We start from the raw sequence: 18,432 nt of genomic DNA on the forward strand, positions 1-18,432 counted from the left end.
ACTACTATACACCTTTGAGAAATGACACAGGGCTACATAAAACTTGAAACTCTAATCAAGAGTATGGGTCTCAACAATGCAGGGAGGGCCAGGCCAGCCTGGTCTACAAAAAGAGTCCAGGACAGCCAAGGCTCGGTGTAAGTAAAAAGCAAAAAGAGAGACTGATTGAGAGAGAGAGAGAGAGAGAGAGAGAGAGAGGGAGGGAGGGAGGGAGGGAGGGAGGGAGAGAGAGAGAGAGAGAGAGAGAGAGAGAGAGAGAGAATATCCAGGGTCCAGGTAGATTTAATACAGTCTACTGGCAAGAGGAAAGAGGTATTAATTCTTTCAAGAAAAAACCACTACCAGGGATAAATAATGAACCCACACTGGGGAGGCACACCGAAGAACTGAGGGAAGTTCTAAAGCGTACGGTGGAGCGGCTGGGTGTAACACAGCAATCTTGCCCTTACCGAACACGAGTGGGATCTGTGGGGTTCAGTACCCTATAGACAATAATAAAATGACTAGGTATTATTAAGGGAAAGTTCACTTTCCCTTGGCTACTTTTTCCTGAGGCTCACCACAGCAAGGACAAAAGGACAGGGTCACCTTGGCTGATGGCACCAGACAGGCAGGACGAGATTTCGCGGGGGTGGGGAGGGGGCGCAGTGCGCAGGCGCACTGTCTCATTAACCCCCATCCCCCTCCCCCTCCCGCGTGGGAGTGAGGCCCGGCCACGCTGCGAGTCATCGTTTCCACGCCGCCAGGGTCTCCCTCACCTCGCGGCCGGGGAAGGCCACGGGAGGGCCCAGCCGCGAAGGTCATCAGCAAGGTCGTGGGCAGGACGTGCGGCGCGGCCACGCCGACTGCGTGTGGGACTCGGAGTACGTGCCGCGGCCCCAAGCCCTCATGCCGGCCGCGCCGCCCCGCCCCGCCCCGCATCCGGGCTCGGTAGACCCTCAGCTAGGCCCCTCGCTCGCAGCGGGAGGCTCGCCCGGCATTCCGACTATGCCACAGGCAGGCGAGGCCCGGGCAGGAGCGACAACCCCCGCCTCCCCCGGCCTTCGCCTCTAGTCCCTGCAGGCCAAACGGCGGCCACAGTCACGTTCTCCATCTGGAGTGACGGGACGCTGGCCCAATAGAGAGGCGGCACGGAGGGGGGAGGGCGGGCCCAGAAGGCGAGAAGTGGGCGGGGCGTCGCGGGCTGAATAGGAAGTCAGAGTGGGAGGTGCTTAGAGCTGCTCAGGAACTGGGGCGGGCGCACGTCTCTCCTTAACACTCTCCTCGGTTTCTACAGAAACCTCTTTCTTTCCTGCGCGGCGATCGGAAGGCCAGGTAGGGTCCGGGTGGGCCTTTAGAGCATCGGCTTGCCCTCGGGCTCCGCTGAGGGGACGGATGTGCACGTGCACTCCAACCCCCCTCCCCCAGTCTGGGCGCGGGTCATTTACCCGGGGGAAAACTTGGGGTCAGCCTCTTGGAAGGACGCGGGTCTTGGAGAGCGAGGTGCAGGTCTACTGTGATTACCGAACGTCAGAATTGCAATTTAATTGTGGTCCCAAGCCAGGGATGGTCGAGGCGGTGCAGAGTAGAAAAGTGCTGACTAAACTCTGTAAATAAGTAGAAGGGTTTGGAGGGAGAGAACGACTTGACCTCACGATGCTCGATAAAGCCCTTCTCAAAATGAAAGGGATGGAAACAAGGATGCCCAAGAGAGAGCGGCGCTGCTTTCCCTCCCGCCCCCCCCCCCCCCCGCAGATCGTCCTTGGGCTGTGGCGCCTGGACCGCAATCTAGCGTCACTGGGCGGGCGGGAGTGGTCCAACCCATTTCTGCTTCGGAATATTACTGACCAGTGGGTGTCGGCTAGGTATTTATTCTAGAGGAAGTTGCAGCAGTCCCGTTGGATAATTGGAAAGCCCTCAGGAGACCTCGCCCCAGTTAAGCAAGACCTGCAGGCTTCCTGGGTGGTTACTAGCCGGTCTTGAAGTGACTTAAGATGTCTTTAATTAAACTTCCCTGTTCGCTCTGGCCTTGGTAGTGGTGGTCCCTTGGCTGCATTCAGGGTCGGCCAAAGCCAGCCTGTGCTGATAGCCCTGACCTATAGTCCACTGTTCTGCCCTTGGTTCGGAGTTCAATCTAGTAAAAAGGCTGAGGCGGTGAGATTTTTCTTGGGGTAAAGACGCTTGCTACCCAGGCTAAAGATGCACATGGTGGAAATAGAGAGGCAACTCCTACAGGTTGTCGAACTAACACAGTGCACGATGCCACGTGGTTGCTACTCTGTGCTGATGCACACATAAAAAGCCAACACTGGGGGGAGCTGAGGCAGGAGGATCACTGAGTTCAGGTCAGCCTGGGGATGAGAGGACAAAGAGAATGACATTTAAACTTAGCGTCGTCTACAAAAAATGTTTGAAACGCACAGTAAATAATTGATGTTGTGTAGATGCAGGTAAGAAGTGGATATGTTTTGTAAGGAGGTAAAAAGCTAATGCATGTCTTGGTTAGTGTATAAAGATCCATTGTCTCACACGAGAGAAGACCAAAGAAGTCCCAGCCGCTGCTGCTTCAGGGCTTGCCAGAGAAAGATGTGGGGGAGCTAGTTAGATGGCGCCTTCTGAATGCTAATGTCTTCTTGTCTCATCCAGTTTAGTTCTAGAAGCTTTGTGGTAGAATTCTTGGATGGAAAGCTGCTGGGGGAGAAAGGGGCATTCTTTAAAGACTTGCTCTTTGTGGCCTGATAGCCTCTTCCTCTCAGGCCCCTGTGTACTTAAACCCTTCCATGGCGCTCATTCATGGAGACTTCTCTTTAATGAGATAAAATTCCCTTCTGAAAGAAGTCATGGCTGTTGCCTAAATATGGCGGTGGGGATTGAGTCCAGGACTACTGCCCACGTGCTAGCCAGGCTAGCAGACAACCGCCACCAGACCAGAACATGGCAGGACTGCTGACCACACACAGGAGTTAGGTGTTTCTGGTGCTAAGTTTCTTACCACTTAGCAAATGTATATCAACTGAGTAGGTGCAGTTTTATTTAGGAATTTCCCCACAATGTGCTAGCTTACAATACCATATTTTCTGAAAATCTGCAGGTTTTGGGGGGTTCTTTGTGTAGTCTTGGCTGTCCAGGACTCATGTCTTAGGCCAGGCTGGCTTCGAACTCAGAGATCCCTCTGCCTCCCAAGTGCTGGGATTGCAAGTTTTGAGCATCTTAACCTCGTTTTACATGCTGCAGCCTGTGACCTTTGTGGTGCCCTTCCTCCATTGTTTCTTCCTAGGCCCATTTTGAATCCTGTAAGTAGCCAAGACAGCACTGTATCCACTTGGAGGACTGAGCATTGGTTTGTTTGATGTTTGGCCCCACTAGTGCTTACAGTCTCCGGCCATTTAGTTTTTTTCTTCCTCCCATCTACACCCTAGTCCTGCTGAGGAATCCACACCAGGGCTTTCTGAGCGTGAAGAGCACATTGGCTCTTGAATTTCTCTCAGCTCTGGGCATGCCACATGAGCCCCAGCCCTTTACCGCCAACCTGCTTCCTTTATTATTTTTATAAAAATTTGTTTTTACTTACTCATTAGGGTTGTGGCATAGGACACTTGGGTTCAGAGGGCAATCAGCAGGGGTGGTTTTCTCACAGTGCCAGCACTGGCCTGCTCCTCAAGGAGTGGCCCTCACTACTCTCCCCAGGCTCCCTTTGACAAGCAACCTTCCTGAATGAAAGACATACGTAGCCCATTTGTTCTCTGCTAAGTCCAGGATTCCTCAGGAGTGATCTGAATGAATTAACATTCTGTGTTACAATTTGTGGAAAATATGAACTGTTTTTCCCCCTACAGAAATTCACCATGTCTATTCTCAAGATTCAGGCCAGGGAGATCTTTGACTCTCGTGGGAATCCCACTGTTGAGGTTGATCTCTACACTGCAAAAGGTATGTGCCCACTTTGTTTCCATTATTTTGTTTTTTGGTTTTTTCCTACCACGTTTCATTGAGAATGGCCAGGGTAGCAAGGCCTTCCCTCAGCTGAGAACACAGGCCTGTGCCACCATGCCCAGTTCTGCTTCAGGATGTGGGTTAGGTACCTCATTGGGGCAGAGGACAGTGAGGACTTAAGCCCTTGTTCCAAAAATGGGCCCATGATCCGCTAGCGTCACAGTCTGCTGTGATCAAATTAGCAGAAGAGCATGACAGGGCTGGTGTGGTTGACTTCTCCAATGGGACAATGTTAGTTATTGTGGGCTTCTGGGACAGCCCAGAAACTTAGTCTAGGACAAGTTTCCCATGGTGGGGTATTAGACTGGGCATACTTAACCTATCATGAATTTGGCAGAGTACACTAATGTGGGAGATCCTAAGTTCTAATCACAGTACTGCAAAAAAAAAGCCCAAACCCTTATACGTTAAGAAACAGGCTGGAGAGATGGCTCAGAGGTTAAGAGCACTGCCTGCTCTTCCAAAGGACCCAGGTTTAATTCCCAGCAACCACATGGTGGCTCACAACCATCTATAATGTGATCTGATGCCGCCTTCTGGTGTGCATAAAAGAAACTGGCTGGGTATGGCAGCTATCCCTTCGAGCTCAGCACATGTAGCCTGGTATAGGAGAATTGCCAGTTCTGAGGCCAGCCTGGCCTTTATAGCATGCTTTTCTACTCAAAGAAGGCCCTGTGCTAGCCCCCGCTGTGTATTCAGAGATGCATGTAATGGGTGCAGTGGTAAAGGAACCTGAGGAAGATGGCACACGGTCCAGCAGAGCTCACCAGGACCTGCCAGGCAGAGCTGACTCACTGTCTGAATCACCAGAGTCCAGCCCTTCCTGCCCATCCTCCCATCGCTCAGAAAGGAAGGCTCCTCCATCAAGTCTTCAGCAAGAGTCTGCCTGTGTGCTGCCATCGGCTTGGCTGCAGCTCTCGCTGTGTGTTTCTGGGTGAATAACAAGAACGCTAGGTTCTGTCAGGCATCAAATACCAAGGAATGAGAAGGTGGGAGGTCACCTTAACAGGACAGCCTAGCTGTCCTAGACTCTCTGTAGACCAGACTGGACTCAAACGCATGACGATCTACCTCCTCAGCCAAAAGTTGGTATTTTCTGCACTAATATAATTTTAATTACCACAATGAGTAGCTTAAATATCTTTTGAGCAACTAGGGAGATTCAGTTAGAAAGACGCTGCCGTGCAACCACGAGACCCTAGCACCCACATAAAAATCTAGGTCTGGTGGTGTGCACCTGTGATCATAGCACTGCAGAGACAGACATGGAAGGATCCCCAGCATCAGGTTGGTAACCTGCAGGTTCTGTGAGACCCTGAGGCAAAAAATAATAATAATGTAGCTGATTGTGGTTGAGCAACAGAAAATCTCAGCTGGGTACACGCGAGTTTGAGGCCAGCCTGATCTACAGAGTGAGGCCAGGCCAGCCAGGGCTACACAGAGGACCCTGTCTCATAAAACCAAAAAAGATTGAGGACAGCCAGAGCAGCATAATGAGATCCTATTTAGGCAACTTTTAGTTCAACATTTAAAGTGTAGAGAGTAGAGGTTGTTATCCCATGTCCATGATGCCCAGGAATTTCTGGGCCCCTGTAATCCCTCAGCAACAAGCCCTAGGCTCCACCCTGTCTTCACCTAAGCTAGAAGTGTGGCTATAGGAAGCCAGGGCTGGTAGCTGACATGGCTGCCTGGCCAGGTCCCCGGAGTGCTGGCATCATGTGTGCTGGGTCTGTACTAGATGCTAAAGGGCCGATGAAGAAGGCACAGAGCCTCTGAGTCTTGACGCTCTGACTGAGGGGGACCTGGACCTCAACTGCTCCTTTCTGATTGCTAGTTTTGTTTGCTTGGTTTTTTAAGCATGCAAGGGCCCAAGTGGCTTCAAACACACAGATCCGTGCTGCTTCTACCTCCTGTGTGTTGTGATTCCTGGCATGTGCCACACTCAGTGATGTACTTTTAATTGCTTTTTCCACCTCTACTCCAGGTCTGTTCCGAGCTGCTGTGCCCAGCGGTGCCTCCACTGGCATCTACGAGGCCCTAGAACTCCGTGACAATGATAAGACGCGCTTCATGGGGAAGGGTAAGGCTAGGAACGTCCATCCCATGTCCACACACGAGGCCCTTCCCTAGGACTTCACTCATGTCAGTGCTGAGCACTGTTGTCTCGTGCAAAGGCCAGCAAGGTAGCTTACAAATGCCCACCTTCCCAAGCCTGGAACCTTGGTATGAAACCACTGGAAGACAGGTCACTAATGTGTAAATAGTCCCCTCCCAGAGGGGTTTAACCTTTGGAAACAACTCCCTTCAATGGGGAGAAGTTTCTGTTGGCCTGGTGGCAGGCACAACCTGGGCAAACCAGCTTCCAATCCACCCTGTCAGACTGACCCTGGTGTGGTCCTGCCTGTCTGTAAATGGAATCTGCATGCCCAAGGTACAGCATAGCACACAGAATTGGGCCTGCCTGCCTTCCCTGGTGCAACATTAGCCCTGTAAGCTGAAGACCCCAGACAAAATGTTACTGTAACCCACACCCACATGTCAGTGATGCTGAGAAAACGTCTCAAGGGAAGGTTGTGCTCACTGGATGTCATGAGTGCTTGTCTCTGAATAAGCCACAAAGCCTCTCGGGCCTCTATGGCTGGGCAGATGTGACACACACACCCCCCATGCTATTGAGCCAGCCAGAGTTAAGAGGCCTGAATCTGGAAGTGCTCCTGCCTTCTCTTTCCTCGCTTTCCTTGCTCTGTGTCCTCGGAAGCCTGTTCTCCTGAGTCTCTTTTTTCCTTCTCTATTCACCTCTTCTGGGCAGGAGTCTCCAGACCTGTTAAGTATGTTAATGAGTTCCTGGCACCAGCCTTGTGCACTCAGGTAACACGCTGGGCGACCTAGGTGTGCAGCTGGTCTTCCCAGTGCATGGTCCTGAACTAACGCCCCTCAGACGACTCTGGGCTGATAACTCTTGGTGTGGCTCTAACCCCCTGGGTCTAGGGAAGAGCACTCAGACTGGGCCAGACAGCCCCTTCTGGGGGAAACTGAGGGATGGGGCTTGACGGAGGTCCTGTGGAGGGTCCTTAGGCTTGGGCCCACGACTCCAGTGCTCCAGCAAGGCTGCTTGAGCCTGCATACTGTAATTCTGTCAGTAATTTCATGATTGTTCCTTCTAGGTGTCTCAAAGGCTGTTGAGCACATCAATAAAACTATTGCACCTGCTCTGGTTAGCAAGGTAGGACCTACCTCCTGCTTACTACTGTGTAGCAGTACCACCAGAGCCAGGCACAGGCCTTTCCTGTTCAGAAGAGCTTATTCTGAGAGCTTTGGAGGCTGCATGAGTCTGCGGTGCCTGCTGCCTGTGTGCTGTGGCTGCTTCTGATAACCCCTCAAGACTGGTGCGGGTGGATAGTGGCATGGTTGGCATCCTTCCTTCCCTGGGTTCTGACCTTGGGAGCAAGTTTTGATAGTGGCTTTGCAGGACGTGTGGGTCATTGTCCATGGTAGATAGGACATTAGGATTTGGTTTGCTATTAATGTTGGGACGGGGAGGGAATAGGGCTCAGTTGGGGCCCAGGCTATAGCCCCAAGCACCACTGGCTTGGGTATGTGCCTGCAATTCTGGTATTGGGAGACAGTCAGAGCTCACCCCCTAACCCCATCTTATTTGATGCATGTCTTCATACTGTGTGCAAAGCCCTGAAGTCAAATCATTACCAGCATTAAGAAAAAATCCTTGGGCTGGAGAGATGGCTCGGAGGTTAAGAGCACTGGCTGGTCTTCCATAGGTCCTGAGTTCAATTCCTAGCAACCACATGGTGGCTCACCACCGTCTACAGTGAGGTCTGGTGCCCTCTTCCTGATGCAGGCAGAATAGTGTATAAATAGTAAACCTTTACAAAACTGTATTTGGGCTACAAGAAAAGTGCAGTGGAACAGTACTTGCTGCTCTTCAAGAGGATCTGGGTTTGGTTCCAGCACCAATGTCAGGTGCTCACCTGTGACTCCTGTTGTGAGTGAGATGTGCCAACAGGGCCAATGCTGGCCATGGCCTTGCCCAGAATTGTGTACAGACTCCTTCTCAAGTCACCTCTCAGGAAGATGTTGTGCTAATGTCTAGTCCCTCCCTATGCCAGCCACTCACTTGTCCCCAGCCAGCCGTGTAATGGTATATAATTGGTTCTGCTTGTCTGGTCTCCAGACAATTGCTCATTATGGCTCTGATTGTGGCCTCTGCTCCAGTCTCCTGGGCACCTCCTTGTACACTGTATTCTTTGTGCCTTCATCGCTTTACTCTCAGGTACACATTTAAGACTAGCTACAGTGAGGCCTAGCCTCTGGGAGCTCCTCTGCTTCAAGTGCTTGCCTTATTCAGCAACGCCTTGTCACAGCAGCAAGGTGGCAGAACATTCACATGGCATTCCAGAAGCAGAGGTAAGCAGATCTCTTGAGATTGAGGCCTGACAGGTCAACACAGAGAAAGTCTGTCACAAAGGATACTTACTTAGCATGTGCACATTTTTGTGCCCTACATGCGTGTTTGGTGCATGGTAAGATCGCCAGAAAAGAACATCATCTGCAACTATAGTCCCCGCCAGTTGTGAACTACCAAGTGCTCATAAGAGCTGATCCATCTCTAACGCCCTCCTCTCCCACAGCCACACACATGGTTTTTGACTGAAGTAGTCTGAGCCAGTTCAAATGTAAGTTTATATCAACTAAACATCCCCCCCTTTTTCCAATTTATTTTATTTATTACTTATACAGTATTCTGCCTGCAGGCCAGAAAGAAGGCACCAGTTCTCATTATAGAGGCCTGTGAGCCACCATGTGGTTGCTGGGAATTAAACTTATAACCTTTGGAAGAACAATGAGTGTTTATAACCTTTGAGCCATCTCTCCAGCCCCAAAACATCCTCTTTTTTTTTATCAATTGCTTTGATAGGTGATCCAGGACTACCTCCATATTCCCCTCAGCAGACAGTTGAAGTCTTTGTCATTTGTCCTGGCAAAGAGGGAAAGTCTTATAGTCTGTGCAGGGCCATGTTTGTTTAGCTGAATAATCAGCTTTATGCTTAGTTTTTGTTTAAGAACACCTTTGGTGATAATACTTTACAGTGTATGCTACACACATGAGCCTTGTGTTTGTGTGACTTGGATCTCTGAGGTAGACTGTAGTCTATTGTGGGCCCAGGAAAATGCTGGAGGCTGTTATTAGGCCAAGTAAAGCCTGGTTTTGTTTCCTGTCCCATCCTCTGGCCCTGGGGGCTGAGCCAGCCTTGCAAGCGATGAGAAACTCCCCGGCTGAGCCACGCCCAGCCCCTTGGCCTACAGACTGAGTGCACACAACGGCTCCATTCTAAAGTGCTGCTTGGCGGGAGAGTGGCAGTCAGGGACACCCTAGGCCTCACCTTCCCGTGTCCCCTACAGCAACTGAACGTTGTGGAGCAAGAGAAGATTGACAAGCTGATGATTGAGATGGACGGCACCGAGAATAAATGTGAGCAGCGCAAGCTGGGGCCTTTATCACGACTTAGTGTGCAGCGGGCCAGCGGCAGGGAGGCTGCTGAGACATGGCTTCCATTTACCAGTTTTATTTTATTCTAGCTAAATTTGGTGCAAATGCCATCCTGGGAGTGTCCCTGGCTGTCTGCAAAGCTGGTGCTGTGGAAAAGGGGGTGCCCCTTTACCGTCACATCGCTGACTTGGCTGGCAACCCTGAAGTTATCCTCCCAGTCCCAGTGAGTAGCTTCTTGTCTTACTTCAGTTCTGTTGGTGCAGTAAAATATTCCAAGAGCTCAGTTTCTAAGTGAATCATCGCAGGGAGGTCAGGTCAGCAGAGGAGTGTCACATTTTACAGTCGGAAGCAGAATGAAGCTAGGCTGTGGTGCACACATTTGGTCTCAGGCAGGTGGCTCTCTGGTCTTTAAAGTGGCCTGGTTCCAATCAAGACAGTGTCCCCATAGACACGCCAATAGGCCACGCGGTCTAGGCAGGCAGCCCCTCTACAGGACTCCTTCCATATCGTGATTGTGTTGGGTTAATAATTATTACTATTACAGAGGCTCAGAGAAGGCTAGTTTTCAGAAGATGACCAGTCAGCACTGTACAACTGCCCTCGGCCTTTGAGGCCAGGTTTCTCTGTTGAGTCAGCCTGTGGGCTCTGGAGGGTTTCCCACAGTTCTCCTGTGCTTCTCCCAGGCCTTCAATGTGATCAACGGGGGCTCTCATGCTGGTAACAAGCTGGCTATGCAGGAGTTCATGATCCTCCCTGTGGGGGCCTCCAGTTTCCGGGAAGCCATGCGCATTGGAGCAGAGGTTTACCACAACCTGAAGAATGTCATCAAGGAGAAATACGGCAAGGATGCCACCAATGTGGGCGATGAGGGCGGATTTGCACCTAACATCCTGGAGAACAAGGAAGGTAAGAGCATTAGCGCTGTGCCCGGCTGTCCCCGCATACCTGGCAATTTGGGATCAAGACTGTTGACAGTCTTTAGGAGCAAGAGCTTTGGGTTGTTTTGTTCCGGTTTTTGCCATCTTATTAGGGGTGGCTGGAGACAGGTACTAGATCCTCTAGAGTTAGAGATGGTAATGTCACCATTTGGTGCTGAACTTCTGGGAGAGCCTCAGAGTGCTCTTAACCACTGAGCATTCTCCCAGGCCAGCAAATTTATTTGGTCCCATTTTAATTTTGTATGTGTGGGTGCGCCCGGCGTATACGGGCATCAAGGTCTCTCCTTCCTTTCACCTTGGCCTGAGGGATTGAGTGTGTATTGTTGGACTTGCCCCTTTACCAGCCATCTCACTGGCCTTTTGTGGCCTGTTTGGCCTGTGTGAAATGGACTTCATTGTGACTGGTGGGGTCACTGGCGGGCAGCAGGAGCCATATGTCTGCTCTTGGCAGCCTTGACTTGAGGTAGCCCTTGCTGAGGCCTCCCTCTTGGATCCCAGCCTCTCTGTTCTATTTAAAGCCAGTCAGTCCCCAGGACAGCTGATCTCAGCCAGGCACTGTCACTGGCTTGGCTACAAGAGGCAGTGTTAGAGTTGCTGTGACTTTGCCATTTACACGACCCCCAGCAGGCCCCTGATCCGTGGCCAGGACAGTTGTTTCTCTGTGTAGCCTTGGCTGTCCTGGACTCACTTTGTAGACCAGGCTGGCCTTGAACTCACAGCGATCCGCCTGCCCCTGCCTCCCGAGTGCTCATGGCCAAGACAGTGCATTGTGCCTATTTGACAGCTTTTCCTGTGAAGTCTAACTTCCATCTGTTGCCACCTTTGCCTTTTCCAGCACTGGAGCTGCTAAAGAACGCAATCGCGAAGGCCGGCTACACTGAGCAGGTCGTCATCGGCATGGACGTGGCTGCCTCTGAGTTCCATAGGTCTGGCATGTATGACCTGGACTTCAAGTCTCCTGATGACCCCAGCAGGTACATCACACCCGACCAGCTGGCTGACCTGTACAAGTCCTTCATCAAGGATTATCCAGGTGAGTGTCGGGGTTCTGGGCCATGAGGCTTCACACCAGCTCTTGGAGACATGCTGACCTTGAACTAGGGTCAACAGGTTCAGGCTTTAATTTTAGGCCAGATGTTGTGGTACATGTCCTTAGTCATAGAGGTACATCTCTGAGTTGGAGGCCCATGTAAGTTCCAGGCAAGCTAGTGAGACACTGCCTCAAATAAAATTTAAACTTAAAAAGGGGGGAGGGGAGTTTGTCGTCGATGGAGAGGTGTAACAGAAAATTTGAAGTTCAAGGTGACTGTTACAAACACTGTCTTACAACAGAATTAAGCCGTCCCTCTAATTGTTCAGGAGACTGGGGCAGGAATTCAAAGCCATTCTGGGCTGCATCTGGACAGATTATCTCCATTTTGGTGCTAGGAACTTACAGTTTCCGCTCCCGCTCGCATCTGAATGCTCAGATTTGTGCGTATTTGGCGGTCAGTTTCCTGGGCATGCAACTGCTCAATGCTGCAGGTGCACGCCGCGCCACCCCCCTTTGTTTTATTTTTTGAGACAGGGTCTCTTGTGTAGTCCTGGATGGCCTGGACTTAGAGATCCACTTGCCTCTGCCTCCTGAGTGCTGGGATTAAAGGTGTGTACTATCACACCTAGTAAATGCTGCCCTTTAAGAAGAAATCCAGGGAGCTGAGACGGCTCAGTGGTTAGGAGTATTGGTCTATTCTTCCAGCGTACCCTGGTCCAATTCCTAGCAATCACATGGCACCTCACAACCATCTATAATGAGGTCTGGTGCACATACAGAGAGAACACTCATATACATTAAATAAATAAATCTTTTTAGAAGGAGAAAAAAATCCAAACCCAGGATCACAGTTCTAGGTCAAACAGAATGGTGCAACAAAATAAAAATATCCTTTAAAGAGAGAGACAGCAAGCCCTAGGCTCATGAGAGAGGAAGGAAAGGTGGTGCCCTAGGACCACAGCCAGGCCCACACCGATGACATGTCTCCTTTTCTTAGTGGTGTCCATTGAAGACCCCTTTGACCAGGATGACTGGGAAGCTTGGCGGAAGTTCACAGATACTGCGGGCATCCAGGTGGTCGGGGATGACCTCACCGTGACCAACCCTAAGCGGATTGCCAAGGCTGTGGGCGAGAAGTCCTGCAACTGCCTCCTGCTCAAAGTGAACCAGATCGGCTCTGTAACTGAGTCTCTTCAGGCGTGAGTAGCCTGGGGAGGGGCTTCTGGGGCCCAAGTGATGCAGTGATAAACATTGGTCCTGATCCTTGTGGTTTAGCATCATTGCAAAGGCACTGAAAGTTCTGCCTCTGTCGAGTCTGATGTCAGAGTGCGGACATAAAGATGAACAGACATTGGGCTGCCAGCTTCCGGGGGTGGTGGGGGGGACTAGCCACCGAGGCTGTAGCTCAGGCATGAAAACCATTCAATACAAGGTGAATGGTCACGTGATCTGGCTCCTGCCCTTTCCTAGGTGTAAGCTGGCCCAGTCCAATGGCTGGGGCGTCATGGTATCCCATCGCTCTGGGGAGACTGAGGACACTTTCATCGCTGACCTGGTGGTGGGGCTCTGCACTGGGCAGGTAAGAGCCGCCAGCCTGGGTGTAGTTTGGAAGGTTGTTCCTCGTTGGTGGTGCCGACTAGGCATTTGTCTGTGTCTCTTGTTTCCTTTGCTAATGATGACTTTTCCGTTGTTCCTCCAGATCAAGACTGGTGCCCCCTGCCGATCTGAGCGCCTGGCCAAGTACAATCAGATCCTTAGGTAAAGACACTTTCTAATGCCAGCAGGGAGATAGGTGGGTGTGCTTGCGTAGTTGATGCCATCATGAACAAGGCACATACCCTGTAAGTTAGTTGGTGGTGTGCCTGTGCTGTGCTGCCATCCACTGGTGGGAACAGGACAAGATGAGTGACAGTAGATGTGCCGTCTTCCTGGGCATAGTCATTACTCCCTATGGAGCCCAGTTTTGTTGAGAGGTTCTCCTTCCATGTGCTGGGGTTAACAGGCATGGACCACCATACCCAATACTAGAACTAACTTTGTTTTTGTTTGTTTGTTTGTTTGTTTCCTCCCCTTTGTTCGCCAAGAATCGAGGAAGAGCTGGGCAGCAAGGCCAAGTTTGCTGGCAGGTCCTTCAGGAACCCCCTGGCAATGTAGAGTCCTGGAGCCACCACCAGCTGCTTAGATCCTGTCCCTGACGTCATCGAGGCGGCTTGTCCTTCCATGGCACTGCTTCCTTAGGCCACCTGGAGCCCTGCTGGAAACCCTAGCCTTGTAGTCATGTGATTGGTCCAAGTCATTGTTTCTGTCACCTCACTTTCCAGCTAGTGTCCAGAGCCCTTGTGACTCCAGTGTAGTTTCTAGGGTGACCACAGGCAAGATCCCCCAGTGGTTCCACACGCAAAATAAAAGCCGCAGTAACCCTTGAGCGCTGCTTGTGAGTGGGTGACTCATTGGTGATGGCCTGGAGGCTCTGGGTCTCTGCTAAGGGCTGTCTCTGTCGAGCTGTTAGGACGCACACTGGTCACAAGAATGACCTACACGGAAGCAGGAAGATGGTGGGGGCAGTGCACACATGGATGTAGTTAGAACCTGAAGCACTACCTGAGCCCAGTGTGAGGGATCTCTACCCATCAGAAGGCCCTCTGGTGGGCATCTGGCTTCACTGAGCTTCCTTCCTTTCAGTCCTTTACGGAGTAGGACCACTAGGGGGCGATCATAGTGGCTGGCTTCTGTAACCAAGGATCATGTTGGGTGAGAGAACCTGTGCTTATCCATACCTCCTCTTGAAGCCCTCACCCACCCTGAGGCATGCTGGGAATGTCCAGTATTTCTTTAGGAAGACGGGAGACGTTGACTGCTGGATGGAGTTTTTGTCTAGTGTGCACAAGCTCTGAGTTCATACCTAAGGACATCAGAGGAAAGGTGGATTAGCAACATGGTTTTAGCTGCCCCAGGGGAATGGGTTCCAATCCGTTGGTCACCATCTGAATCCTCACACGCAGTTCTCCAAAAGAACAGATTCACATCCTACCATTCAGCTACCCCAAAAAACAGCCTTTACAAGGCTTAACACCTATTCTGAAGCTGGGTTCTGTGGCCCATACCAGCTCTTGAGGATTGCTGTAAGATCAAAGCTGTGTGCTCTGCATTGGTCCTGCTGAGGGCAGCATGTTAGCATTGCAGAGAGATGCTGTGTCGCTGTATCACACTGGCTGTCCCTGAAGTCGATTCAGTGTGCCCAGGAGTTTCAAGTTTCTTTGTCTCCCTGGTGCTGGGATTTAAAGGCTTATACTGCCACAACCAGCTTCATTATTTTTAATATACTAAACTATAATTAGCATTCAGTAGCAAGTGCAATTTGACATGTTTTAAGAAGCACACAGGCCTAGAGATGACTCAGCAATTCAGACCACTTAGTGCTTTTCAAGACAACCCAGGTTTGGTACCTAACACCCAAATGGTGTAACTTTAGGGTCCAAAAAAATCCAAGGTCCCATTCTGGCCCCATTGTAGAGACATACGTGCAGGCAAAATGCCCATATACATAAAATAAAAATGGCATGACAGGCCATTCCCAGCATCCTCAGAAGGTCCTCCCAGCCCCAACCCAGGAAACCTTTGCTTTGCTGGAGATTTTTGTAGACCAGCCTGTCCTCAAACCTGCCTGCCGGGCTTTTGCTTGCTTTGACATTCATTAGAGTGTACCTCAGGCCAGAAGAAGGTGTCAAGTCCTCTGAAGCTGGAGTTTCAGTTACAGGCCACGCAGCATGGAACTGAGTTTAGGTCCTCTGGAAGAATAGGGCTTTTAAATATTCTCCAGCTCCTTTATGTTATATGTAAAGGAATGTTAATTCAAAACATGGCTGTTCTGGCAAGAGAACACTGTCTTCTTCCAAGGGTCCTGAGTTCAATTCCCAGCAACCACATAGTGGTTCATAACCATCTATAAGACCTAGTGCCTTCTGGTGTGCAGGCAAAACACTGCATACATAATCTTTAAAAAAAAAAAAAAAAAAAGAGCCGTGGTGGCACACGTGTTTAATCCCAGCACTTGGGAGGCAGAGGCAGGCAGGTCATGTGAGTTCAAGGCCAGCCTGGTCTACAAAAGCCAGGCCATGACAGCTAAGATAACAGAGAAACCTTGTCTCGAAGAACTAAAAAGACAAAAACACAAAAAAATTATAGAAGGAAGCACCCACGTTTGAAAGTAATGTCTAATTGAGTGGAAGAAAAGGTGATGAATCAAAGATTTAACAAAATAGGATTCGTCCAGCTCTCAGAAGACAGGAAAGGGAAGCTACTTAAGAGGCAGTTTTACCAAGAAAAGTAATAGATGGATTATAGAGAGAGAACTCAGGTAAAGACAAAATGAGCCAGAAAATATGCCAGAAGATTAGAGCAGATGGCTGAGTTAGAGGCCAAGCAGAGCAATCCCAGGCCAAGAGAGAAGTCAGATTGGATAAGTCAGCTGGGAGAAGAGTCTCTAACCAACCCAGAGCTCAGAACAAGTAAGGGTGAGCTCTAATAATAAGCAGGGAGTCTCAGAGGCTGAAAACATTCTAGGCCTGAGGCTAGGAGCTTCCAGGACTAGGCCTAGGTTAGCAGACAAAGGCAGTAAGCCTTCCTGACAACCATTGAGCCAGGTGACTAAAAGTTACTTTTACAATAACAACAACAATAATAAGTTATCACTACTATTTCTATTATTAGTTGCATAGGTAACAATTTCTGGTTGTGTTTGTTTTAATGAGTAGCGCTGGTCCTACATTCCTAGAGGCTGACAATCAGCTGCCTGCTCTGGCAGCTTTGCACTCCCAAGCCTCCTAGGCAGGGTGTGTGTGTGTGTGTGTGTGTGTGTGTGTGTGTGTGTGTGTGTGTGTGTGTGTGTGTGTGTGTGTGTGTGTGTGTGTTTTCTGTTTTTTTCCTTTTTCTCCCTCAGGAGCTTGGAACTGAACTGAAGTCCTTGTGTTTGGTAGGCAAGTGCTCTACTGCTGAGCTAAACCTTCAAATCCTGGTCTTTAAAACAAAACAAAACAAGGCCAGGCAGCAGTGGCACAATGCCCTTAATCCTAGCACTCGGGAGGCAGAGGCAGGCGGATCACTGAGTTCGAGGCCAGCCTGGTCTACAAAGTGAGTCCAGGACAGTCAAGGCTACACAAAGCCAAAGTTATACACAGCCGCAGCACAGGATAATGTGTTGGAATTGGATCTCTCCTTCCACCATGTAGATCCCCAGGCTCAAACTCAGGTCATGTGGTTTGGCAGAAGGTGCCATTACCAGCAGAGCGCCCCCCCCCCCCCTTCAGCTTAGCCCTGCTCTGCCATCTGCTGCAGATGGAGAGAAACCCAGCCCTTAGCTGTCCCGTTAGCTCTGTACTGCCCAGCATCCACAGGTCTGGTGCTGCAGGGTTTCCTCCCAACTGACAGCTGATGCCTGGTGTCCAAGGTTGAGAGAGGCGCCTGACACATCCTTGACCTCTCCTCTTGTAGCCTGTGACTGTGGGGGCAAGTCAGGCACCTTCCTCAGATTCTCCTTATCAGCCCTCCAGAAGGCCAACCTGGCATTCCCGCTGCAGAATAGAAAGGCTTGGTGATCAGGGCTGCTGCCCATGGGGGCCAGGAATGAGAGCAGACTCACTTGCATATGTGACCTAAGACAGTAATTAAACCCAGAAGCCCCAGGGGTGAGAAACAAGCACATTAATTCAGGAGCAATTAAAAACCCTCTAATGTCACCACATACAGCAACCACTTCTGAGACTAGCACTGACTGATGTCACTCACCGTCGGGCTCCCTTGTTTGGCCACACTTTTTTCTTTTTTTGAGACAGGGTCTCTGTAGCCTTGGCTGTCCTGGACTCACTTTGTAGACCAGGCTGGTCTTGAACTCACAATGATCTGCCTACCTCTGCCTCCCAAGTTCTGGAATTAAAGGCGGCCACACTTTGAAAAAAAATGTATTTATTACTATGTATACAGTGCTCTGCCTGCATGTACAGAGCCACCATGTGGTTGCTGGGAGTTGAACTCAGGACCTCTGGAAGAGCAGTCAGTGCTCTTAACCTCTGAGCCATCTCTCCAGCCTGATAATCAAGGAAGGTCTTAAATGCTTTTCTTGTTTTTTGTTTGTTTTTGGTTTTTCAAGACAGGGTCTCTCTGTGTAGCCCTGGACTCGCTTTGTAGACCAGGCTGGCTTAATGCTTTTCTTTAGTAGCAGAAAAAAACAAATAACAGTTGCCGCCCAGGCGTGGGTGGTGCATTCCTTTAATTCCAGCACTCAGGAGGCAGAAGCAGGCAGATTTCTGTGAGTTCGAGGCCAACCTGGTCTACAAAGAGAGTTCCAGGACAGTCAGGGGTACACAGAGAAACCCTATGTGGAAAAAAAATAAAGAAAAAATTTAAAAAACTAAAAAACCAAGTAATAATTGGCACTTTCCCGTCCTTGGGTATATAATATATCAGGTTTTAGAGAGTGCACCCAAAATGTTAGTCACGCATATCAAGACCCTGGAGGCACAGGTTTGACTGTCCCTAGAACTGTCCTGTTGTGTTGCAGTGGCAGTTGGAATGACCTGGCGGTGTTGACCCCTTGTGGAGTCTGAGCATGCCTGCCAGTTATTCCTGCTAGTGTTCGGAGATCAAGGATGCTGGCCTTTGCCGCTTTGAGAAACACTTTCAACATAAGCGGGCACTCTACCACCTCCCAAATGTACATATACCCTCAGCCCCAGCCAGCATGCTCCCCTGCCAGGGGTGACACCTAGCCTCCCCTGAGATGTCACACACCTGTCTTTTGTTTATTCCTCCTTCACTACAGGTAAACTCTGTGCAACTGCATGGTGCTCTGTGACCTAGAGCCCACGCAGGAGTCTTAGCGAACAAACAAAGGAACTTCCGGAACATTCCAGATGGCTTTATGTGCTGCAGAAGGCTTGGTCATAAAGTCCCAGGATAGAAACAGAGAGGGGATCTTCAGAGAGAGT

General features: G+C 50.3%; 1 protein-coding gene across 2 annotated transcripts; it reads left to right on the forward strand.

Annotated features, from left to right (window-relative positions):
* Window positions 1-710: 710 nt before the first annotated feature.
* Window positions 711-13,874, forward strand: ENO1 (enolase 1). 2 transcript variants are annotated; one of them, XM_084784658.1, is made up of 12 exons: window positions 711-863; window positions 3,816-3,909; window positions 5,957-6,052; window positions 7,137-7,195; window positions 9,391-9,460; window positions 9,568-9,701; window positions 10,162-10,384; window positions 11,252-11,449; window positions 12,447-12,648; window positions 12,920-13,028; window positions 13,149-13,207; window positions 13,534-13,874. In XM_084784658.1, exons 2-12 carry the CDS (start codon window positions 3,825-3,827, stop codon window positions 13,601-13,603), a joined length of 1,305 nt encoding a protein of 434 aa, XP_084640784.1. In that variant the 5' UTR covers window positions 711-863; window positions 3,816-3,824; the 3' UTR covers window positions 13,604-13,874. The 2 variants fall into 2 exon arrangements, with proteins under 2 accessions (XP_084640784.1, XP_084640785.1); XM_084784659.1 differs by lacking the exon at window positions 711-863 and adding an exon at window positions 1,161-1,314.
* The last annotated feature ends 4,558 nt before the right edge of the window (window positions 13,875-18,432 follow it).

This window comes from Acomys minous (assembly GCF_964271855.1).
Source record: "Acomys minous genome assembly, chromosome: 6".
Lineage (NCBI taxonomy): Eukaryota > Metazoa > Chordata > Mammalia > Rodentia > Muridae > Acomys > Acomys minous.